This window comes from Macaca nemestrina, chromosome 17 (genome assembly GCF_043159975.1).
Source record: "Macaca nemestrina isolate mMacNem1 chromosome 17, mMacNem.hap1, whole genome shotgun sequence".
In the NCBI taxonomy this organism is placed as follows: Eukaryota; Metazoa; Chordata; class Mammalia; order Primates; family Cercopithecidae; genus Macaca; species Macaca nemestrina.
Window position 1 is genome coordinate 21,699,435 of NC_092141.1, and position 24,724 is coordinate 21,724,158.

General features: G+C 48.2%; 1 protein-coding gene across 5 annotated transcripts in view; it reads right to left on the bottom strand.

Moving 5' to 3' along the window:
- Nucleotides 1-1,784: 1,784 nt before the first annotated feature.
- LOC139359476 (centromere protein I-like) overlaps nucleotides 1,785-24,724 on the bottom strand; it is a 36,971-nt gene continuing 14,031 nt past the window's right edge. Inside the window, exons 8-10 of one of the 5 annotated variants that reach the window (XR_011615507.1) lie at nucleotides 21,705-21,838; nucleotides 14,473-14,558; nucleotides 1,785-2,163 (exon numbers count right to left, since the gene is read on the bottom strand). Coding sequence is in view for 1 of the 5 variants with exons in the window: in XM_071082527.1 (XP_070938628.1) it covers nucleotides 14,535-14,558; nucleotides 21,705-21,838 (158 nt within the window). In the remaining 4 variants the exon portion in view is untranslated. Of the gene's footprint in view, nucleotides 2,164-13,309; nucleotides 14,559-21,704; nucleotides 21,839-24,724 lie in introns of those variants that run through there. The other 4 variants (XM_071082527.1, XR_011615510.1, XR_011615508.1 and 1 more) reach the window with 4 other exon arrangements.

The following is a 24,724-nucleotide window of genomic DNA, read 5'->3' on the forward strand; positions in this document are numbered from 1 at the left end:
CATGCACTCATGATGTTCCCAGTGGTCAAAGTCTTTGCCCAGCCCAACAGTGACCGAGATAATCCAGGTAAGTCCTCAGTATGGACCCATCTGGCAGACCCTGACCCAGCCAGACCAGGCCAGGACCTTAGCTGGTGGGTGGCAGGTCTGCAGAAGGGAACCACGTGCTCAGAGTGGGCCCCAGCAAAGGGTGCTGTGGAGACTCCTGGGACACATCTGCACCCTGAAGTGTGAGACTGGCTGCACCCCCGCCTGCCCTGCAACCACCAGGCACTGAGTGAGGGACTGCAGGTGTGCCCATAGTGGGGAGCTGCATAGTCCAAGCTGTGGCCCCACTTTCTTGCTGGTGACTTGTGGCAGCTGCCTCAGGGGGTGAGCCAGGTCTCTGCTGTGTGTTCATCCTGACTGGGTTGGGCATTGGCTTCTGTCACTCCTCCTGGTGTTTGCCACCTGTAAACACTGCTGGGGGCTCGGTGAGCCACCAGCTACCCCACCCGCCCTCCCTATGTCAGCCACCTACTGCATGGGAGACGCTACAACCCAGGGCCTCAGGATGACACCCCTGAGTCATGGCTCCCCAGACACCTCAGGGACCACCCAAAGTTTTGCAGGCAGCAGCTGGGTACTTGGTGCCCCTGGGTGGGCACCAGGTTCGTCTCCTGCCTTCCAGGTGAGCAGCTGTTCCTGGAGCCAGAGCTTGTCATCCCTCCACTACCAGCACTGACTCTTCACAGCCCTGTCACTGTGGCTGCCAGCAATCACTGATGCGTCCTTCGAGGTGAAGAGCCACGTTTACAGCCTGGAGGTCCAGGACTGTCAGTACACTCTGATATTTGTGCCAGAGGGCCACATCCTGGTGAGTGATCACCAGCGCCCATCCTCAGGGACCCTGGAGCCATGGGACTTAACAGTCCCCACAGAGTGCTGTGTTCTGGTGGGAAGGGTCAAGGCTGGGCTTAGGGTTAAGGCTGTATCTCCTTCCCCCTTTTCAGTGAAGTCTGGTTTTTCCTGATAACAAAGGCAGTGTTGTTCGGAATATTTAACATTTAGAAGATCATCCTTTAGTCTTTAAAAGTTCCCTGGCAGAAGCTGCTCCTCCTGGTACTCAGCGGTCTGGCTGCGGATTGGTCTTGCGGCCCCCGGCCGGCCTACCTGGGTGGCAGCACAGGCCAGTCTGTCAGTGACCTGCCTGCACCTCCCACATAGGCCCTGAGCCTTGCTCAGATCATTATGCAGACCAAGCACACAGTCAAGTCCATCTTGGACCAGTGTGGAGAGCGCCCTACAGCTGCTCCTTCCTGTCCTGACTGGGCTTTGGCCCCATGAACCCCAACGGCTCTTACCCAGCCAATGACCTGGACAATATGGGGCAGGATGGTGTCCAGCAAACAGAGTACCACCTGGAAGTGGCCCTGGAATACCTGCGCCAGATATTTCAGGTACAAACTATGGCTGTTTTCCAGTACAAACAGCCATCAGGGTCCCCTTCCTCAAAGGATTCGTTCCCCCTCAGCCTGTGATCAGCCAAGTGCCAGACCCAGGCCCCACTCAGATGGAACCAGTATTGTGGGAGGCAGGGCCACACCCCCATCGCCTTGTTGGCACTGTTAGAGGCCTGTGGGGTGAAGACCACTCCCCTCCCTTCACCTTGATGCTGAGGGCAGAGGCGCTTCTCTCTGGCAACTCAGTAAGTTCAGCCCACACACTTCACACTCGCCTGGGGCACCACCCAGAATGAGAATGAAAATAAGCAGCTCCTCGAGGGCATCACAGGTGAGGATGGACTCATTCTCCCAGACCTGGGTCAGTACCAGCTGAGAGGTCCCTGTCCCAGAGGTGCATGGGTTGGGCCCTGACCTGTCCCCAGCTCCCTCCTCCCCTGTGAGCAGAGGCAGCTCCGCTCCTCTGAGTTGTGTGTGAGCTGTGTTTTCTGACTTGTCCCTGCAGCCTGGGTTTCTAAATCATCAACGTGCTGTCAAGGTTTGAAATTTTAGTACCAGGGGAACCCAGAGCTGCAGTCCATCTTAGACTACGAGATTGCCAGCTTGGTCTGTGCACTCTTCTGGTGGTCGTCTGCCATCGACTGCAATGACTGGGCAGAACGAACCTGGCTTCTTCAGAGGATTCTGGATGCTCCTGTCCAGGGTGCAGTCCCAGGGTGGCCTGTGGGGGTGGGGCACTGTTGTCCTGTGATGCCACCATCCCAGGCCTCCCTGCCTTGATGCATCAGTTTGCAGGCCAGATGGTGGGTGACTCTGCATTCCTGGGACGACTTCCTCAGCAGTTTCTCTCTCTACCATCTCACGAGCTTGCACTGGCCAGCAGGCACCTGGTAAGCCCCATGGGTAGAGACTGGCCACCAGCCACTCCCATGACCCCAGGTTCAGCCTGCACCTCCTGGGTAGCTACCAGATGATGCTCTGGCTGCTGCTGGCCGCCTTTGAGGCCTCCCTGTTCTGAGTTCGGCCCTCCCTGGCACTGCTCCTTGCCCTGGGCTATGTCCTTTATGCCTCAGCCATGAGGCTGCTGACTGAATGGGGAAGCTGCAGCAGCCCTGATGGTACTGGCCACTGTGTTCAGAGCAGGCTGGGGGTACTTGCCACACAGCCCAACCCTTGGGCTTGGGAGGTGATGGGAGCACACCCTCCAGTGACACTGCAGCCGCACCTATGAAAGCCCACCACACTTCAGCAGTGTGAAGTTCTCATCTGCCAGCTGTGGAATGTCAACATCCAGCAGGCCCAAGAGGTGAGGCCCTGGGTGGTGGGGGTGGCTGTGCTGATGTCCCCGTCTTTCAGCGGCAGTACCTCAAGTCCGAGTAATATTAGTACCAGGGGACCCAAAGCTGCAGCCCAAGGGAAAAGAGCCAGAGGCCCCAGGCGGCCCCAAAGGAGGCTGGATCTAGTTCTTCCAGGTGAGTGTCCAGTCACCCGTGCCTCATCCCTGGGGCCTGTTTGGGGCTCATTGCTGACTCTTCCTTCATCCAGGGACCAAAAAGCCATTCAGTTCCCCAAGGTCTCCACCAAGAGCCTCTCCAAGAAACGATAAGTCCCATGGATGTGGGAACAGCGGGGCAACCCTGCCACCTGGGCCGCAGACAGGGAGTGGTGGAGGGGTGGCAGCGCAGAAGCAGAGGCAGCCGTGGCCTCACTGGGTCCCAGTGAGGGCCATACAGACCCTACTCCCAGCACGCTCCACTCCTGGGGACACTGAAGGTGACAGTCTCTCTATCCACCCCCAGCCTGCTTCTGAGCCCCAAGCCTGTGGCAGCATGTGCCATTCTGCCCACGCTGAAGCAGACCCTGAAGAACAACTTTGCCAAGTGGCAGAAGAGGCTGCAGGTTCTGCAGAACTGGCATTTGTAATGCTTGGTGCTTTGAGACGCCTGCATCTGTGCCCGCAGCTGGTGAGTGCCAGGCACACCTACCTGCAACTGGAGACTGGCTCTCTCTAGAATTTCCTGATAATTCCACTACTTTTAAACCCAGCTAAATTCCAAGACAGGTAACACTCAAGAAGAAAAAAGGACTTGATCTCTAAACTGACAAAACTGTTTACATTCTAATATTTTGCTATTTGCTATTCACACAAAAGCATATGATGAAGTATCACTCTACCTGTTGAAAACTGAAAATAAAGCTTGTTTCTTTCCAAGTCACATGTGTGCACCTTGTTCTTCACCGGCTATCAGGCATTTCTTCCCAGTCCCTGGCCCCTAGCCCAGCCCCTGCTGCTTCAGGGACCTTCCTGGGCAGCCAAGGACTCTTGCTCATCCTGGGACTGCCCTGAAAGAGAGGCACTGGCAGAGCCGCACACACCTCCCTGGCGGCGGGAGAGCCTCCTGGTCCCCTGGCTGGGCTGGAGTTGCCTTCGAAACACAAGATCACTCTGGGTCTCCTGCCCAGACTGCATGCTCCTGGGGGCAAGACACTGTCCTCTTGCCCTGACATAGCAGCCTTGACAGGGGTCCGGCCAGGCTCACCTTTCTCCTCAGAGAGCAATCTTTAGAGTGCCGTGGCCACACCCACACCAACCCTCCCACCACAACACAGCTGTGTCTCGGAGTAGCCAGGTCAGTGCTACCCTCACCCGACAGCACAGTCCTCCCAGGCCCGTGGCCCCACTTCCTTGGCATTAATCTCAGCCTCTTCCTGCTTCAGGGAGCAGGAACTTTGCCAGGAAGCTGAAGGATGAACCAGGACAGTATGTGAGACAAGGATAACTGAGGTCTGGGCTGACCAGGGCCAGACTGGACAGTGCCAGCTCCAAGGCTGACAGCATTCAGACGACAGCAGGCCCAGGTTCATGGAGAAGTATACACAGTGACAACTACCGACAGAAACAATTATAATAATCACAGATGACGGGGTAGTGCACAGAAAGGGGGGACCTCTTATCACCAGAAGGCTGCAGTACCTCAAGTACGTCCCATGCCCAGAGTGGCGGGCAGCACAGGGAGGCACTCACTGCCTGGCCCTGCCAGCCACCAGGCCCACTCTTGATGGGTGGTGCAGTGCAAGGTATTTTGAGGACACATGTCCTGAGGACCTTGCTCTTCATCCTTCACAGCGGGGACATGGGCCCCATGTGAGCAGCACAGGTATGCTTGCAGCAGGATCCCTGATGCCACGGCCCCCTGGGTGCCCTGCAGTGCTCAACAGGAATGCCACGAGGGCTGAGGCCCAGCTGGTGGTGGGAAGCCAGCAGTGCCCACAAGCCAGTCCTTCCTCTGAGGGGCAGCCTTTGTGTTATGGACTTGGGCTTCCCGGGGCGGGGGTGCCCCACTTACCCAAAGCAGCTCTGCCTGGACTCAGAACTGTGATGAGAAAATCACATGCATGTTTCAAGGGTTTCCTATGCCCTGTGTTCTCCTACATTTGAGTAGTGGCGTGTTGACCACACACAAGATGCTCTAACACCAACAAGTGCACCCTCACAGAGCTGAGATGAACCTGGACCGTGGACAGGCCGAGTGGCCCAAGGATCTGGCTCCCTGAAGGAAGTTACATGGAGAGCCTTCTCTAAGAACATGGCCAATGCCTCCCAGACAGCCTGCTCCACTGCCTCTGTTCCAGTTCTGTCCAAGTGTGGGATTTCGTTAAGCAGGAACTGGGCAGCCCCAGCAGTGCCCTCTACCCAAGAAAATCATGCTGTCCTGACCTGGTCATCAAGCAGACAGACCTGTCATCCATCACCTTTACTGGTTCCATTAACATATATATTAATAAGTCTGCTAATACACAATTCACCAACTTAATGCATGCCATACATTGGTTTTTTGGTATTACATTCAGAATTGTGCAGCACTATCAAAATCAATTTTAGAACATTTTCTTTTTTTTTTCTTTTTCCTTTTTTTTTTTTTTTTTGAGATGGAGTCTCACTGTGTAGCCAGGCTGGAGTGCAGTGGCATGATGTCAGCTCACTGCAACTTCCACCTCCCAGGTTCAAGCGATTCTCCTACCTCAGCCTCCTGAGTAGCTGGGACTACAGATGTGCACCACAGCTCCTAATTTTTGAATTTTTAGTAGAGGCAGGGTTTCACTATATTGGCCAGGCTGCTGACCTCAAGGGATCCACCTCCTGACCTCAAGGGATCCACCCGCCCAGGCCTCCCAAAGTGCCAGGATTACAGACGTGAGCCACTATGTACAGTCCCATTTTAGAATATTTTCATCACGCCAAATGAAAACTCCATTTCCCCCACAGCATCTCTGGCCCTTGACAATCACTCATCAACTTTCTACCTGAAGTAGGCTAAATAACGGTACTTAGAGAGATCAGTTCCTATTCCTTGAAACCTGTAAATGTTACCTCATTTGGGAAAAGGGTCTTTGCAGGTGTGGTGAAGTTAAAGATCTTGAGACAGAGTGTTATAGAGGTGGACCCTAAGTGCAATTGCCACATAAGAGGGAGGCAGAAATTCACACACACACAGGAGACGACGATGTAAAGATGGAATATAGAAAGAATCTACTCAGTGATGCTGGCCTTGAAAGACTGGAGTGATACAGCCACAAGGCAAGGAGTACCAGCAGTGACCAGAAGCTGAGAGATGTGAGAAACAGGTTCCTCTACTATAGCCTTCCTGCTGCCACTGTGATTTTTGCCCATGGTACTGACTTTGAGAACTTCTGGTCTTCAGAATTGTGAGAGATTAAATTTCTGTTCTTTTAAGCCATCAAGTTTGTAGGAACTTGTTAGAGCAGTCACAGGAAACATATGCATTTTTTTCCTACCAGGAGTGGGGTGCCTAAAATGTGGCAGTGGCTTTGAAATTGGATAATAAAGTGGTGATGGTAGAATTGTGAGAAACCATGATAGAAAAGGCCTAGGTGGCCTTGAAGAGGCTGTTGGTAGATACGTGGATGTTAAAGACTCTGTCACCCACACTCTGCCTTAAACGAATTGAGGAACTTAATAGAAAGCCTGTGTTATTTTCAAGAATACATATACTGTCACAAACAGAATGTTGGTAAACACATGAACATTAAAGGTGATTCTAAGGGCACAGAGGAAACAAGGAACATGTTACAGGAAACTAGAGCAAAGATGTTCTTTGCTATAGAATAGCAAAAATTTAGTTGGATTGTGTCCTACAGCTGTGTGGAAGGCAGAATCACAAGCAATGAGCTTGCACATTTAGCTGAGCAGACTTGCAATCAAAGCACTCAAGACTCAAGCTTTGTTTCTTTTTCCCACTTATAGTAAATGTAAGAGGCAAGAGATAAATTGAGGTACTGTAAAGAATAAAAGTACAACAAAATAGATAAACTGAGGGAAGAACTGTCATGCCAAAAAGAACCTAGACTTGATGATTTGGGAAATTCTCAGGCTATTCACATTGGAAAAAACCAGAATACTAAAACTAGGAGATCCAGTTAGGAAAGCGTGTTCTGTAGAGAATGCCAACGGTGTGACATGCCTTGCAAATTTTCCTAGTGCCAAAGATATTTAACATGTGACTCATGAATCCCCTCAATCATCTCACAGAAGTGAGGCAAAGAAACTAAATTATCTAGGAAAGATCTGTGGAGAAACCTAACGCCATGAATTCCATCATATACGCAGAAATTCCACAAGGATTTTAGAATGTTCTATGAGAAGAAACACTGCCATCTTGGACTAGAAAGTTTAGAGACTAGACAAAATCATAGAAAGTTTAGAGACTAGACAAAATCAAAGAACTCCCAAAATTCAGAGGCAGAAAATAGGCTGATAAAACTACTCAGTCTCAAACACGTGCTACTCTTTAAGAAAAGGAAAGATGACCATGAGAGCAGTCATGGGGCTCAGAGGCCAAAGCCATGGACCCAGAGATAGAAGCCTCCAACTTTATGGTATCTTGTTATGGCAGCCATGGGAAACAAACATGCTATTATAGAGAGTATCCATCTTTGGCATTTTTTTTTTTTAATGGAGTCTTGCTCTAAGCCCAGGCTGGAGTACAGTGGTGCAATCTTGGCTCACTGCAACCTCCACCTTCTGAGTTCCAGTGGTTCTTTTGCCTGAACCTCCTGAGTAGCTGGGATGACAACTGTGCACCACCATGCCCGGCTAATTTTTGTATTTTCAGTACAGATGGGGTTTTACCATATTGGCCAGTCTGGTCTCGAACTCCTGACCTCATCATCTGCCTGCCTTGGCCTCCCAAAGTGCTGGGATTACAGGTGTGAGCCACTGTGCCTGGCCTCTTTGGAAATTTTATAAAAACGCAACGTGGTCTTTTGTGACTGCTTCATTTACGTAATGCTTTAAAGCTTCATCCATGTTGTAGCATCTATCAGTCATACATTCCTTTGTGTGGCCATATGATTTTCCATTGTGTGGAAATTCCACACACTGTTCATCCATTCAACAGCTAGTAGACATTTGGATTGTTTCCACTTTGTGCTATTAGGAATGATGTTATGATGCTACAACAGTCTGTGTTATGTTTTTGTGTGGACTTGGTTTCTTTTCTCTTGAGTATATACCTAAGAGTAGAAAACGTCTGGGTCATACGGTAACTCTACATTTAATTTCTTGAAGAATTGTCATACTGTCTTCCACAGCAGCTGTACCATTTCACATTCTCTCCAGCAATGTATGAGAACTCCAGTTTCTCTGCTAGGTGTGGTGGTTCACACCTGTACTCCCAACACTTTGGGAGGCCGAGATGGGTGGATCACCCGAGGTCAAGAGTTCGAGATCAGCCTGGCAAACACGAAGAGGCCCCCCCCCCGTCTCTAGGAAAAATACAAAATTAGCTAGGTGGTGTGTGCCTCTAGTCCTAGCTACTCGGGAGGCTGAGGCAGGAGACTCACTTGAAGCTGGGAGGTGGAAGCTGCAGTAAGCCAAGATTATGCCACTGCACTCCAGCCTGGGTGACAGAGAGGGGCTCCATCATGAGAAAAAAGAGAATTCCAATTTCTCTACATCTTTGTCAATACTTATTATTGTCTATCTTTTTTTAAATCACAGCCATTATAATGGGTACGAAGCGGCATCTCATTGTGGTTATTTGCAATCCCCTAATGATGCTGAGGGTCTTTTCATGTACTTCTTGGCCATTTTTATCTCATCTTTTTGGAGATACTTATTCAAATATGTTGCCCATTTTTCAGCTGCATTTTTTTTTTTGGCGTTGAGTTGGAGAAGTTCTTTATGTATTCTGGATATTAAACCCTTACCTAATATATGAGTTGCCAATATATTCTTGTTTTCCTTATTTTGACAATGTCTTATGACGTACAAATTTTTAACTTTGATGAAGTCAAATTTATCTACGTTTTTTGTTGCATGTGCTTTTTTGGCATCACATCTAAGAAACTGCTGTTGCCTAATCCAAGGTCATGAAGATGTATGCCTTTGCTATCCTCTAACATATAGTTTTAGCTTGTAAATTTACATTTTTGACCCATTTTGAGTTAATTTTATGAAAAAAAGTTGAAAATAATTAGCCAGGCATTGTGGTGCACACCTATAGTCCCAGCTACTCAGGAGGCTGGGGTGGAAAGATCACTTGAATCCAGTAATTTGAGGCTGTAGTGAGCTATGATCACACCACTGTACTCCAGCCTGGGCAACAGAGCAACACCCTGACAAAAAAAATAAATAGATAAATAAAAAGCTGAAGGTAGAAAAATATCTCCATTCATCAGAGGCATGTGAGCATCTCTGTCCTCTCTTGCTCTCCTGGGGAACAGTTGGGCCTTTTTGTCCCTTGATTCTAGCTGGTTGGTGGCTCAGCCCAGGCCTTCCTCTCTGATAAATTCCAAAGTGGCTGCCCCGTTATGATGCCGTCTCAGCCTCCCTAGTCCCTGAGTTTCACCTTTGTTCTCTAATCAGGGTTCAATTCTGTACAAATAGTTTCCAAACTGTAAACCAGAAACACATACTACTTTTCCATAATGCTATGTTAAGTGCAAAATAGATAGGTATTTAATTTTAAATGGCCAAGTAAGCAAATGTCCAGAAATACATCCAGTTCCAGTAAATATATCTCCACACTGTCCCTCTAGGTGCTGACACAGAGGTGTCATTCAATAGGTACCAAATCTTCTTGAACCTTCCCTTCAGGAAGTTGGCTGGAAAGTTTGGAGATGCCGTTATCAGTATCGCCTATCACCCCCAGGCATAGCTATTTTTGTATCCCTGAGTCTCCCTTAGACAGAGAGTAGTCCCACCCATAGAAATTAAGGTGTTTAGAAATTAAGGTGAGTGTTGGGTATCTTTTGCTTTCAAAGATTCAGGAGTCAGTAAGAGATGTGACTAAGAGCGTGGGCTCTGACATCAGCAAAGTGACATCCTGAGCAAAACAATTAGTATCTTCATGCCTGAGTTTTCTTGCCTGTAAACTGGAATGAATGGTATTGCAGCTGAGTAGGGATCAAATGAGTTCACACGCATGAGGCATGCAGAACAGGGCCTTGCAGGCAGACATCACTGTAGAGTGCACAAATGGGGTCCAGCTGTGAGAACTGGAGCCAGGCAATGAGAGGATAAGGAGGGCTTTAACTTGGGGTGCTAACACCCACACTGAAGGCATGAGCTCACTCCAGACAATTTGGTTAATTCCTTTAAGACAGGTACACGCAAAGCTTTCCTTGCTTTGGGGTATACACTAGACAGCCTGAGGTGCCCATTAGCGGCCTGGTTTCTTTTGTGATGGGCACCTCTGGACTCGGAAGCCTGCCAGGATTGCAATGGAGGGTCATCCTCCTCCTCCATGACCCACAACCTCCCAGAGTTTCTTGGGATCTGGAAACACAGAGAAATTACTCCTTCCTATCCTCTTCCCTGCTCACGGTTTCACGTTTTACATTCATTCACAGTTGTTACAACAGGGTCTCAGGGAGCAGGGGCACGTAACAAGTGTTCCCAGGCTGCATCTGACCCAGAGCGTGTCCTACCACAGTCCACCTGCTGAGCTGACCCTCACAGCACTAGCTGGCATTCCCTCCACGTGGAGCTTGAGCAGTAAGTATAAAGATGGCCACCAGACAACAATATCCCAGTAAGATGTCTGCCTCTGCAAAAATGATGTAGAACATTTCCAACACAGCTCTTATAAATATTTGTCTTCCAATTAGACAGAGCTTCTTCCTGGAGTTAGGAATTTAGAACCAGCTTGATAAAAATGGACTAAAATCATTAAGGCACAGTGTGTGGGCTGCAGTAATTTGGGGGCCAAGGCAGAGCAAGCTGTCATGGAGAGGGGCAGGAGTTCTGCTGGACGCCTCCTTTGGGAGAGAAAGCTTAATCCTCAGGTGGTGGGAAGGTCTCTGTGGTAGCTAGTCTCCATGATGCTCCCAAGATGATCAACGGTCTGCCTGTACCTACAGGCTGCTGCTCTTATCAAAATGTGGAGGTGAGTTACCCTCCCCTGAATCTGCACTGGCCTTTGAACTTACTGTTTCCAAGTGTTGTTCTAGGAGCTGTGAGGACTGGCAGCTGCCATTTCTTCCTCCTCCTGGAAGCCAGCTGCCATGTTGTAGGAAAGTCCAGCTATGCTGCTAAAGATACCACGTGGAGGCCGTGTCAGGAAAGTTGATGTGCAGCCACTTGTGTGAAGGCTATATGGCCCTCCCGCCTGGCTGGAGGGAAAACAGCCACATGGGAAGTCACAAGTGAGACCGGGGGAACGGCCCAGCCATGTAATCCCAGCTGCCCCAACTCCTGACCCACAGATGCAGGAAAAATAGTAACTCACTGCTTTAAGCCCCTAAGTTGTGGGGTAGTTTGTTATGAAGTAACTAACAATGCTGAATGAGTAAGTGTGCCTTTCAAAAATCTGAGATAGTTTAATAAGTCCTTATAAAAGTTCATTTAATTGTAAGAAAATACCAACTAACAAAAACAATTTAAAATGTTATTTTTTAAAAAAACAGAGACAAAAAGACCAGAGTCAGTGTTTGCCAGGCATAGTGGTTCAAGCCTGTAATCCCAGCACTTTGGGAGGTCAAGGCAGGTGGATCAATTGAGGTCAGGAGTTCTCTACTAAAAATACAAAAATTAGACTGGCATGGTGGCGGGCACCTGTAATCTCAGATACTTGGGAGGCTGAGGCAGGACAATCACTTGAACCCAGGAGGCGGAGGGTGCAGTGAGCTGAGGTCTCACCACTGCCCTCCAGCCTGGGCAACAGAGCAAGACTCCGTCTCAAAAAAAGAAAAGTCAAGAGTGAAAGTCTCACTGTGTTGCCCAGGTTGGTCTTGAACTCATAGGCTCAAGCAATCCACCAGTCTTGGTCTCCTAAAGTTCTGGGATTACAGGAGTCAACCACTGCGCCTGGCCAAAAATTGTTAAATTTTTAAATTAAAAAATCCCTCAAAATAGGCCAGGCACAGTGGCTCACACCTGTAATCCCAGCACTTGGGGAGGTTGAAGAGGGTGGGTTCTTTGAGGCCAGGTCAACACCAGCCTGGCCATCATGGAAAAACCTCATCTCTACTAAAAATACAAAAATTAGCCAGGTGTGGTGCTGCAGTCCTGTAATCCCACCCATTCGGGAGGCTGAGGCAGGAGAATTGCTTGAACCTGGGAGACAGAGGTTGCAGTAAACTGAGATCACACCACTAAACTCCAGCCTGAGAAACAGAGCAATTCTGCCTAAATTTAAAGAAAAATTCCCTCAAATAATTGCAAATTATATATCTAATAAGAGACTTACATCCAAATGCATAAAGAACTATTACAACCCAACAATGAAAAGAGTAACAACCCAATTTAAAAATGGACAAAGGATCTGAATAGACACACTTCCAAGAAAATATACAAATGACCAAAAAGCACATGAAAAGATGCTCAACATCATTAGTCACTAGTCAAATACAAATCAAAGCAATGAGACACCAATTCAATGGCTACAGATAAATGGTAACAAATACTGCAGAGGATGAGGGGAAACTGGAACCTCATTTAAGCTGCTGGTGAGAATTCAGAATAGTGCAGTTGCTTTGGGAAACACGTAGCAATTCCTCAAAAGGTTAAACACAGAGGTACCATATGACCCGGCAACACTACCCCAGGTATATACCCAAGAGAAGTGAAAACACAGCCCCCACAAACACTTACACATCAACTGTTATTCTGCTTATTCATAATAAGCAAAAAGTAGAGACAATCCATATATCCACCAACTAATGAATGGCTATAATAAATGTGATATACACATCCATACATGGAATCTTTGACAATAAAAAGGAATAAAGTACATACCAAACATGCTTCACGGACCTTGAACCTTGAAAATATTATGTTAAGTGAAATAAGCCAGCTGTAAAATAAAAACATGGACTGTACAATTGTATTTACATGGAAAATTCAGAATAGGAAAATCCATGCCAGTGAAAAGTGTAAGTGGTGGCTGAGAGTTGAAGGAAAGGGGAGTGTGTGACTGCTAACAGTTACAAAGTTCCTTTAAAAAATGCAGACTGGGCCAGACGCAGTGGCTCTCATCTGTAATCCCAGCACTTTGGGAGGCCGAGGCAGTCAGATCACCTGAGGTCAGGAGTTTGAAACCAGTCTGCCCAACATGGTGAAACCCCATCTCTACTAAAAATACAAAAATTAGCCGGGCATGGTGGCATGTGCCTGTAATCTCAGCTAACCAGGAGGCTGAGGCAGAAGAAATGCTTGAACTTTGGAGGCAGAGGCTGCAGTGAGCCAAGATGGCGCCACTGCACTCCAGCCTGGGTGACAGAGCAAGACTTAGTCTCAAAAAAAAAAAAAAAAAAAAAAAAAAAAATGCTGACTGGTCATGGTGGCTCACACTTGTAATCTCAGTACTTTGGGAGGCAGGAGGATAGATAAAATCTGGCAACATAGTGGGACTCTGTATCTACAAAAAAAAAAAAAAAAAAATTAGCCCGGTGTGGGGGTACATGCTGGTAGACTCAGGCCTGGGATCATGCCACTGCACTCCAGCCTGGGTTACAGGGACACTGTCACCAAAAAAAAAAAAAAAAAAAATTGTAAACTTAGGCTGTGTGGCTCACACCTGTGACCCCAGCACTTTGGGATGCCTAGGCAAAAGGTCTGCCATGAGGCCAGCAGTTTGAGAACAGCCTGGGCAACACAGTGAAGCTGCACTTCTATTTATTTATTTATTAATGAATATTCCAAAATTAGATTTTGATGACAGATGCAGAACTCTGTGAATATCCTAAAGACCACAGACACGTAAACCTTGAAGTGTGAATTACATAATGCTCTTAAAGAAAAAGCTTATCACATGCATGCATAGACAGAGCCCACTCCACCCACCTCAGCCCCTGTGCTCTTGCAGCTCTATCTTGCACACACACGGGCACACAACTGCTTGTATGTTTCATTCATTTCTGGTAAAACGGTTCTGTTCCAGGGAGCACACACAGATGAAGGGAAGTGGTCACATCAGGCCCTCAGTGTGGTGCTGGCCCAGGGAGAGAGCCTGTGTGGTAGAAACCCTTATCCTCTACTCCACCTGGGATGAATTCTTCTAGATAACTTAGCAAAAAGGGACAAGGATGCTTCTGGCTCATGCCTCAGGGCACTGTGGGGCTTCGGTAAGGACCCCTCGGAGGGGCTGAGAACAAACGAGATTCTTGCTCAGGACACTGATCCCTTCCACAGGAGCAACTGGGGGTCTAAGTGAGCTCTCTGTAGGATTCACAGGGGCTCACCACAGATGGAAGGTGCTGGCTGTGAGGTCTGGGGCCAGAGGCTGGGCCTGCATCCCAAGTGTCCTCCCTGTACCATGGACACACAGGAGCACCCAGAGTGCTGCAGGCAAAGCCAGCTGTGCCTGTGATCAATGAGCAACCACCCCACTCCGACTCCTGGTGATCAACCAATGTGCAACGCCCCCACCCCGACTTCCTGTGATCAATCAATGAGCAACCACCCCACCCACACTCCCTAGGACCCCCCAGAGAAGGATTCCAGAGTCTGTGACACTCTCCTTTCCAAGCCTCTCTGGCAGAGGGGCTCCACCCGCTAAGGTCTTACTTGGGGCTTGGCCTTCAGGAACATGGCTCTCCATATCGTTGCTGGATTTACTGTGCGCCACGCTAGCTTTCCTCATGGCATTCTCGCTGAAACACAAACAGAGAAGAGAGGTTTGGTTACACCAGCGAGTCCAATGCTGCGGGGCCCTGGCCAACAGGTCCTGCAGAGCAGCTGCTCCTGGTAACAAGGTGCTGTCCTCAGCACACCAGTCTGGCTGAGGTCCAAAAGAGGCATGAACAAAGGGGCACTCAACAAAGAGCAATGACAGGCCGCTGAGCCAGGGAGAGTGACCAGGATGATGAAACAGAAGGGACTGGAAAAGTGGTCACCATGGAGCAAAGAGGGAACCATGGCACGAAGGGGTGGGGGGCTAGTCCCTACATGATGAAGGAGGTATGCATTAGACTACAGCGGCAGCTGGTCTCTAGTTCCTAGTTCCTGTTCTCTTGAGTGGCCTGGATCCCCACCAACTCTGCCAGCATGGTAGGACCCAGATTTCTCCTCTGTAAAATAAAGGGGCCACGAGAAGTCATCATTCAGTCCCTCCCAAAGCAAGGGTTTGACCCTGTGTGGGACAACGCAGGTCCTATATGTGGGATCAGAGAGAAGCCCCAACTTCAACACCTTCTAGCTGGGAACAAGAGGAGAAAGAAGACAGAAACATGAAACGTTATCTTTAATAACATTTACCAACAATTCTGTACTGAGAGATGGAATCCTATGAAAGGTTTTTCATCACACTTCTGCTCCGCAGAGACAAAGAGCCACGTGCATCAGTTAAGCTGGAGCCAGCTTGAATGCAGCCCACATTGCCCCTGACATTCACAGGGCAAGACGGGAACAGGAGTGCATCTGTTAGGAAGGCCTGGCCTGTGGCTCCCAGGGACTGGCTGCCCTGGTCTGCTCATGGCCTGCCTTCTTCCCAGGAGGAGAGGTCTCTTCCCTGCCTGGTCTCCGTGCAACAGCTTTGAGGTGGTGGGATGACCAGGTTGAAGAAATGTACTTGGTGAGCTGAAGGCAAGGCGGCACCAGACACCAGTGGATTTGCTGGTGGACAAGCGCTGTCCTCTCCTGGGTAACATCACAGATGACATACACACTGTGGGCACCAACTGTCAGCAACACTGGGCTTACTGATAAAGAAACAAGCGAGTGTGCCAGGGCTCGGGGGCCTTGTCTCGGAGTGAACTGAATAGGCCCAGTCCAGCTGGTGCTAGAAATAATTCTGATCACTCCAAACAGTAATCAACCAACCCCAGGAAACAGAAGGACTGTGCACACGGGGCTGCAGCAACACAACTGTGATTCCTCAAGACATCACAGAAAGGAGACTCAATGCTGAGACGCGCACACATCTGTCTTCATGTGAAAAGAAAAACAAAGCGACACTGTCCTACCCCTGCTCAATTCAAAAAGCATGCTTGCAGCTCCCACCTCCCTGGCTACTTTCTGAAGCCTCAACTGAGGCGACAAGGCAGCAAGAGGTTCCTGCTCACCAGGCATCCATGGGTGAAACAGAAAAATAAGGGGAAAGGTCACTAGGGCCACAAGAGATGAGAGTTATCAGTTCAGGAGGATGAGAACCAGCTCACACACAGTGCAGGGTCAGAGTCCTGGTGAAGCCAGGCAGGGTAGGCTGGGAGGACCCTGTGCACATGGTCTGGGGCTGGCAAGGGGCAGGCTCTCCAAACCCAGAGGCTGAGAAGGGAGCTGCTAGGCCCCAGGAGTCACTGAGCATTTCTGATAGAAGTGGCTGCACAGGCCTCTTTTCTGAAGGATGCCTCACCTGTGCCCCTCCCACCTCAAGAGCATACCTGTCTTTCTTCCCACCTTCCTTTTCTCTTTTGTTTTTTGAGACAAGGTCTCACTCTGTCACAGGTACAGCACAATGGCACAAACAGCTCACTGCAGTTGTGAACTCCTGGGCTCAAGTATCCTTCCACCTCAGCCTCCCAAATAGTTGGGACTACAAGCATGCACTACCACGCCTGGCTAAGTTTTTTGGTTTATACTTTTTATTATTTATTATTATTATTTTGGTAAAGACAGGGTCTTGTTTTATTTTCCAGCCTGATCTTGAACTCCTGGCCTTCAGTGATCCTCCCAACTTGGCCTCCCAAACCACTGGGACCAATAGCAAGACTCAGGAGAGAGCAGCAGAAACAGCAGCAAAGCGGGACAATATAAAGGTTGGCTGTGTGAGGAGTGGGGAGGCCGTGGGGCACATGTGGCCAGGAGTCAGAGAGGGAGAGGGGTGCACAGGAGTCTGAGGGTGACATCCAGTTACACAGATTGGCTCTATGACCTACAACAACAATCACGGAAGGCAAAGCCAGGCCTGATACAAAAGCAGTCTTTTCAAGCTGCTACTGGCTATTTTTGAGTGTGTCCGCACACTAGCAGTCCCCAGTCTTGGTGCAGCAGAGACGCCTGGCACAGTCACAGAGACAAGATCCAGAAACACGGCTTAGTGCAATAGCTTTGGGGTGGTGGAATGACCAGGTTGAAGAAACGTGTTTGGTGAGCTGAAGACAAGCTGGCATCAGACACCAGGGGATGTGCTGGTGGATGAGCCCTGTCCGGTCCTGGGTAACGTCATAGATGACGTGGACACTGGGCACTAACTGTCAGCAAGTGAAAGCCTGAGGAGCATGGAACAAACTGGAGGCCAGAAACAGGCATGTCTTGACAGGCCAACACCAGGAAAACCCAGCTTATGTCAACGTCCACTCCTGGCTGAGCTTCAGCGGGTTGGAGTGGGGCTGAGAAGCAATAGGTGATCATCCTGCAAGGCTGCGGCTCTAAACAGCAGCACCGTGCCTTGTCACTCGCATGTCCTCTATGCAGCATTCACCCAAGGAGGCCCTGCAGGTTTGGTGGCTGGTAAACAGACACCCTGCACCATTTTCAATTCTGTGAATAATATTTTTGAAAATGTCTTTGCTCTTGTTTCTACTTTGAAGATCGTGTGCCACAAAACAGACACAGTGAAAAAAAAGCACCCAGATACTCTCTGCAGTGAAACCCCCACACTTCCCCGTGGATGCTGCCCTCTCCTCTTCAGCTAGCCCAGCGCTTTCCAGAGGCATCCCTTGCCTGGACACTGACTCCACCAGGGCACTCATTTCACATTCCTGCTGAGATCCACTCCCCCACCTCCTTCCTTCCTCAGACCTAACATGCCTGCTGCAGGGGCCAACTTTCAGAACAGCACCAACTGCTCCCAAAGCCCCCTTCTGATCTCAATGAGCTGGGCTCTGCTGCCAACCCCAGAATGCCTTCCTGAACAGTCAGACCCGACTGGACACTCCTCAGCCTCGGTCTTGTGAAGACAAATTCCCTTCGATTCACTGTCATGAAATGAAGGAAAACGATTGTACAAGACAGCTCCAAACACGGAGCAAGGAGTATAGCTTCAGACAAAGAACAGAGAACCAACCTGTCATGGTGAGCTTTACCTCCACCCAAGCAAGCTTGGAAAACGAGGGTCTGCCCAGCCAGGGGCGGGCAGCGAGCAGACTGGTGTCAAGCTCAATGGCTGTCCTGCCATAGTCCCATCCAACATAAGCAACAGGCTCGCAAACAGGAGCCTATAAGGCAGCCACCAAGGAACCCCAGGATGCCTGGATAGTGCTCACACTAGCTGAGGAAGGGGGCTGGGGGGTCACTCCCTGCTTGCGACCAACCAGACCTCTAGACACAAGGACTGTCACCTGCTCAGAGCACACAACCACTTGCCGTGACCTGGGCTCCAGTGCTCTGCCTAGGGCCATGCTCTAGCTGGCTGCCATGGGCATGTCTGTGCACCCAATCAGGGTTCAACTCGTATCTGGTTTAAAGCGAAGCCTCTCCAGGGACCTTACTGTCCAGAACTGTCCCCAGAACATGGTATGTCTCAAAGGCATTGCCTGACCCTTTCTGAGCAGCCTGCAGGGACACACTAAGAAAAGCTGTTGGTATTTTCATCGCCCAGCACCAAGTGCCTATGCCAGAAATCTGCGAACCCCCTTTACTTTCTAACTGCCACCTCCAATTCCCCAAGTTCACATCTCTGCCACAACTCCCACTGAATCTGTGGCAATTCCTCCCACTGGGCCTGTCTCCAGTTCCCCTTCCTACCCCCATACCCTTCCCAGCACCCCAAGTCACAGGACTGCCAGTGAGCGTGGGAAGCAAACTGGGCCATATCCCTGCCTGCCTCGAGGTCCTTGATCCTCACCTCTCACCAGGAGGGCAGGCAGCCTGTCCTGGACCCCACCAAGGCTGCTCCTATGCCTGCCTGCACACTGTCCCCAGGACCCTGGGGATGGTGACCTGCTGCCTCGCACACTGCCTGACCATCCCATCAGGACTGCATAGAAACCCTGTAGCCACCTCACCCATGTCTGTGGCACCTCCTGGAGAGATCACTGGTTCTTGTGTACCAGTCCCACTATACTCTGAACACCCTGTGAGTAGAGACAATGGCTGTTCACCTTTGTGGGCAGCAGACAAGCATCACTGCCAGACAAAACTACTGGCTCTCTTTAGCACAAGGAGTGGAACCACCATGCATTTTGATGAGACATGATGTGCAGAATGAAAAATCAGCATGGCAGCCATAGGAGCAAACCAGGCCTAAAACAGGCATCTCCTGGCAGTGAAGACCAGGGTGCCCAGGGAAGGTGTGTGCTGGGGCAGGCAGCTGGGCCTGGCAGGAAGCAGAGAAGGGAAGAAGGGCCTGGGCTTAAATTCCAAAGTGGCCACTCACCAACTCTGGGTCCTGGGAGAGGCACTCCCTCCCCCAAAGCATGGCCCCTTCATAAAGGAGGACTCTGAGGGGCTGTGGCCAGGATGAAGGTTCACAGAGAGGACCAGGCAGTGAGGACAGAGCCGGCGTTGGCTGGGTCTACAGGGCTACTGTCCAGCAGGGGCTTGTGGTTCCTCACCTCCTTCCTGTACCCAAATTGGGAAACTCTTATCAACAGAAGTCCACTCTCAGTCTTTACAATCTGAATGAGACTAGGATAAACCAAAAACCTGGCAAACTGAGTACCCTAGGGAAGGAACACAGGGCATCAAATGCAAAGCCTGCTAAGGTCAGCGAGGCCCAAGGCAAGCTGCCCCGTCTGCCCTCACCCAACTGGCAGTGCCTCCCCGTCCTCCCTTTGCACACAGGGTGGGGACAGTGCTGACCTCACGCAGGGCTCTGAGGTTAATTATCACTTAATATTATAAGGCACTGGACACACAGGAAGTGCGAGAGATGCATTAAAGAAATAAGTCAGGTAACAGCCTGCTGAACTGTGCAGTAGGACAGCATCCCAAAACACCTCTGCCACGCATTGAGGTTACTGTCACCCCCTCCACAGCAGATGATGGAGTGGTGAGCACCAGCAGCTTCCTGAGGCAGAGCCACCCTTCCACTGGAGCTCTGAGTCCCCTGCAGTGTACCGAGGGCCAGCTCTACAGCCCGCAGGAAGGACGTTCACACAAACGTGGAGGAGGCCTGAGCTGGCCTCCCCGCTCCCACTTCTGCTCCATGCCCTGACTCTTCCTTCCACAAACACCCTGGTTCCCACTGAGGACCCTCTCTCCTCTCAATGAGGCCTCTCCCCGGCCCCACCCTCTTCACCACTGTACCCCCGCCACACTGCCAGGCCCCTTCCCTGGTCTAACTGCTTTCCCTTTGCTGAATGAAGGCATGAATTCCCAGGACAGCCAACTCCTCCGTCCTCCTGTGGTGTCCTAAAGAAGGGGAGCTGCTTTCCTCCCTGGGTCACAGACTCACCCTCCTGACCTCAGGGGGACAGGATGATACCTCCCAGCTATATGTGGGACAGATTTATGTTCTGCTCAAAGGAAACTTCTGTGGGTTTCTTCTAATTTTGAGAGGCACAACACCCACTAATCAAGTGAACTCTCATGGTGCAATAGTACCACTGCACAACAGGTCCTTAACTATGATTTTTTTTTATTCTGTAGCCACACCAGTGGAGGATTTAAAAACACCACAGCTGTCATGGCCCCATATTGGAATCTCATGTCCAATAGCAAGCCCGATTTCCAGAGGCCCTGGCCAAAGACAAGTAGGAATATTTTTTGTATTACAGCTGAAAGATGAAGAGAAAATTATAATATACCATTTCATAAAATGGTAAAAAGGCTTTGTACCTGCTCATAATAAAACACCTCTGGTTCAGGATGTTGGCATCCAGGCTGAAGAGTACAGAATATAAGATCCCAGGAAAAGACACCACCACTAATGGAAGGTTATAATGTATATATGTGTCACACACCTTTGAGAAAGAACGATAACATCAGTATATAGACTATTCCCCAGAACTTCTCAACCAAGTTCACCCAAAGAATCATCAGTATAAGATAATAATGTAACATTAGCTTTGGACATGCCTGACTCCTAAACAAACAGATAACTATAAGCTTGCTTAACACAGACTTCACCAAATATCAGTCATACTACAGAGGATAATTTCTAAAAGACCATTACTTGAATCTTTCATTTCTTCTAGGGAAAGGTCTTACAGTTAGGGGGACAGGGTAAAGGAAGGAAGGAGTTCTTTCCCCTTAAGTCCCAAAATACTTATTTATCATATGAGTTAGCTGTCAACCTAGAAAACAAAGGAGCATGTTTCTAAGCAAATGTGTAACACAAGACAAATAGGTATTAGCAGAGGAAGCTGGGAAAAGTGAGACTATCATGGACACTTCATGGATATTAAGTTGCTGCAAAAGTAATTGCAGTTTTTGCCATTGAAAACAATAGCAAAAACCACAATTACTTTTGCATCACCCTATAGTTCTGCCCAGGTTATATACTGTAACACAATAAAAGGGTACTAGGTACCAAGAGACGTAAGGCAGTTGAAAAGTAGACATGGAGATCTGAAGAAACAACAAGAAATTTTTGGTTTCCACCAGGAGTTAGGAATGGAAGGAACAAAAAATAATGCTAACAACAGACTTCTGTCTAGGACCAGTGTTAACACAGGGTAATGCTGTGGTGCCTGGACCTTAGGAAAAAAAAAAAAGCATTTGCTTTTCCACGTGGTTTATGAAAGTCAATTGTTCTGGAGAGAAAATAATCATGAACTTCAAAATGTAAGGTTACTTTAATGATGCTAATGAGATCACAGCCTACCTTAATATTAGTGCATAAAATTTAAATACTATGCCAATAAAGTGAATAGCCTTCACAAAAATCCCAATGGGGAAACTGAAACATGTTTTACCTTCTCATAGAAATCCAAAATAAAGTGCAGCAAGAAAGTTCTGTTGCTCTCCACGTGCACTGCAGTAGTGGACAGCCACCCTACATAGTGGAGCAGTTTAGACACAGAGCTCATGGATCCACCCAGTTCTCTCTCTGCAATAAGAAACCATAACATTCAGATACAGAGTAGCAAAAGTGTTCACAATTTCCAAGCTAAAGGTGAATAATATAAAGGAAAAAGGTGGTGAAGGTTTAAAAACTATCAGTGCTCCAATGTATAATTTACTTTTTAAAAAATCAGTGGTTAATCATAAAACTACACACAGCCTTTCAGGGAATCATTAAGACGAAATCACATAGAACATTCTAAACAACCAGACTCTACTAGTAAATAACAGATAAATACAGTATTAAGCTCCAAGCAGTTATGAAAATTCTCAAGTGAGAGATATAAAAACCACTAGAAATATAGGTATTTCATTAACAGTTAAGGGGAGAAAAAGGTTCACATAAAAGTGACATGAAAAATTCATGGCCAAGCACAGTGGCTCACATCTGTAATTCCAGTACTTAGGGTGGCCAAGGCAGGCAGAGTTCTTGAATCCAGGAATTTGAGACCAGCCTGGGCAACGTGGCAAAAGCTCTTTACAAAAAATACAAAAATTAGCTGGGGTGGCAGCACACACTTCTAGTTCCAGCTACTCAAGAGGCTGAGGTGGGAGGATTGCTTGACGCCCAGAGGCAAAGGTTGCAGTGAGTGAGACTGCACCACCGCACTCTAGCCTAAGTGACAGAGCAAGACTGTTCAAAAAAAAAAAAAAATCAGGCCATGTGCAGTGGCTTATGCCTGTAATCCCAGCACTCTGGGAGGCTGAGGTAGGCAGATCACTTGAGGTCGAGTCTGAGACCACTGTAGCCAACATGGTGAAACCCCGTCTCTACTAAAAATAAAAAAATTAGCAAGGCGTGATGGTGGGTCCCTGTAATCCCAGCTACTTGGGAGGCTGAGGCAGGAGAATACCTTGAACCCAGGACGTGGAGTTTGCAGTGAGCCAAGATCATGACACTGCACTCCAGCCTGGGCAATATAACAAGACCCTGTTTCAAAAAAACAAAAAAAAATCAGGATGAAATGTGAAAATGGACAAAATGATACAGTAAACTAGAAAACAATGATAACTAATTTATTCGAACCAAATCAAATGTGGTTTAAAGGAATAAACATTAAAATGACTTTAGGAATCGTTTCCTATACTGTCAGTAACATTGTAACACAGATGCACAGAAACCTACCCTACACAAATCAAAACTCTGTTTTGCCTGAATTCCTGAGCTTTATAAAATGCTGTTAAACATATTTTCACTTGAATTTGGCGTGGCACAGTGACTCATGCCTGTAATCCCAGCACTTTGGGATGCTAAGGCAGGCGGATCACCTGAGGTTGGGAGTTTAAGACCAGCCTGGTCAACATGGTGAAACCCCACCTCTATTAAAAATAAAAAATTAGCCAGGTATGGTGGTGCAAGCCTGTAATCCCAGTTACTGGGGAGGCTGAGACAAAAGAATCCCTTGAACCCAGGAGGTGGAGTTGGCAGTTAGCCAAGATCATGCCACTGTTAAACGGATTAGGAAAAGACTTACAAATGTGAATTCACAGCTTTACTCTCCTATCTAGGCAGTCAACAATGGTTATGCACAAGGAAAAGAACATGTATAATCTTAGAATTTCAGAGATGATGACGACTCTACTACTGCCCACCACCATGATAGTTCAGTGTCAGGACAATCAATGATCAGGAGACCATTCAAATATGCAAGCATCCACACATAGCCAGTTGGCTACTTGCAAAACTAAGTAGTTTTTTGTGGGTTTTTTTGGTTTTTTTTTTTCCGAGATGGAGTCTTGCTCTGTCACCCAGGCTGGAGTACACAGGTGCGATCTCAAATCACTGCAACCTCCTTCTCTGGGGTCAACCAGTTTTCATGCCTCAGGTTCCTGAGTAGCTGGGATTACAGGCGTGTGCCACCACATCCAACTAATTGTTATATTTTTATTAGAGACAAGGTTTCACCATGTTGGCCAGGCTCGTATGAAACTCTAGACCCTCAAGTGATCTGCTGGTCTCAGTCTCCCAATGTGCTGGAATTACAGGCGTAACCATATCTTAACTATGATTTTGGGTAGCACTTGGCAACTGTGTCAATTTGAAACAATGACGATTGCTTCAAACAGTCTCTTTTGAAGTGTTTTTCCACACCACACTATTGGCATTTTGGATCAAACAATTCACTGTTCAGGACTGGCTCTTACTACCCACGCAGCCCCTGAAGCACACTGAGCATCCCCACCTCCCACATATTAAATGACAGTCGCAACCTCTTCCCGGTCACCATGACACCAGAAATGCCCCCTCCCTTCAAGAACCACTGCTGAGTAGTTTTCTACCCTTCTCTTCTTATGATAGATAACTACAATTTACTCCCTTTTTGACAATGATATGGCATATGGTCACATGACAGAAATATGGCATTACACCTATATTTACTCAATTATTGAAAACTTGAGCTATACTATATAATGCCAAATATTGTTATGACAAGCAAAATTATCCACATGTCCATTAAATTTTAGAAAGCAGAATTCCTTTTTAAATTGTCTCCCTTATGATACTAATAAAAGGAAAGATAATACAGAAACTGTAAGGCAACTATTTCAAGGGTACCGGAGACTTACACTGCAACTTGGCCAAATATTGTAGATGCAAACATACTGTTTTGTTCAATCTTTTGCTCATCTGGGGAATAGAGAATGAATAAACATGGGTCCAGGCACAGCAGCTCGAAGAGGGGAATGCAGGTTAGGGATAACCACAAGTAAAAGAGAAGAATTTCAGGCTGGATGTGGTGGCTCATGCCTGTGATCCCAATACTTTGGGAGGCCAATGCAGGAGGATAGTTTGAGCCTAGGAGTTCAAGACCAACCCAGACAACACAGTGAGACCTTGTCTCTACAACAAAAATCAGCCTGGCATGTTATA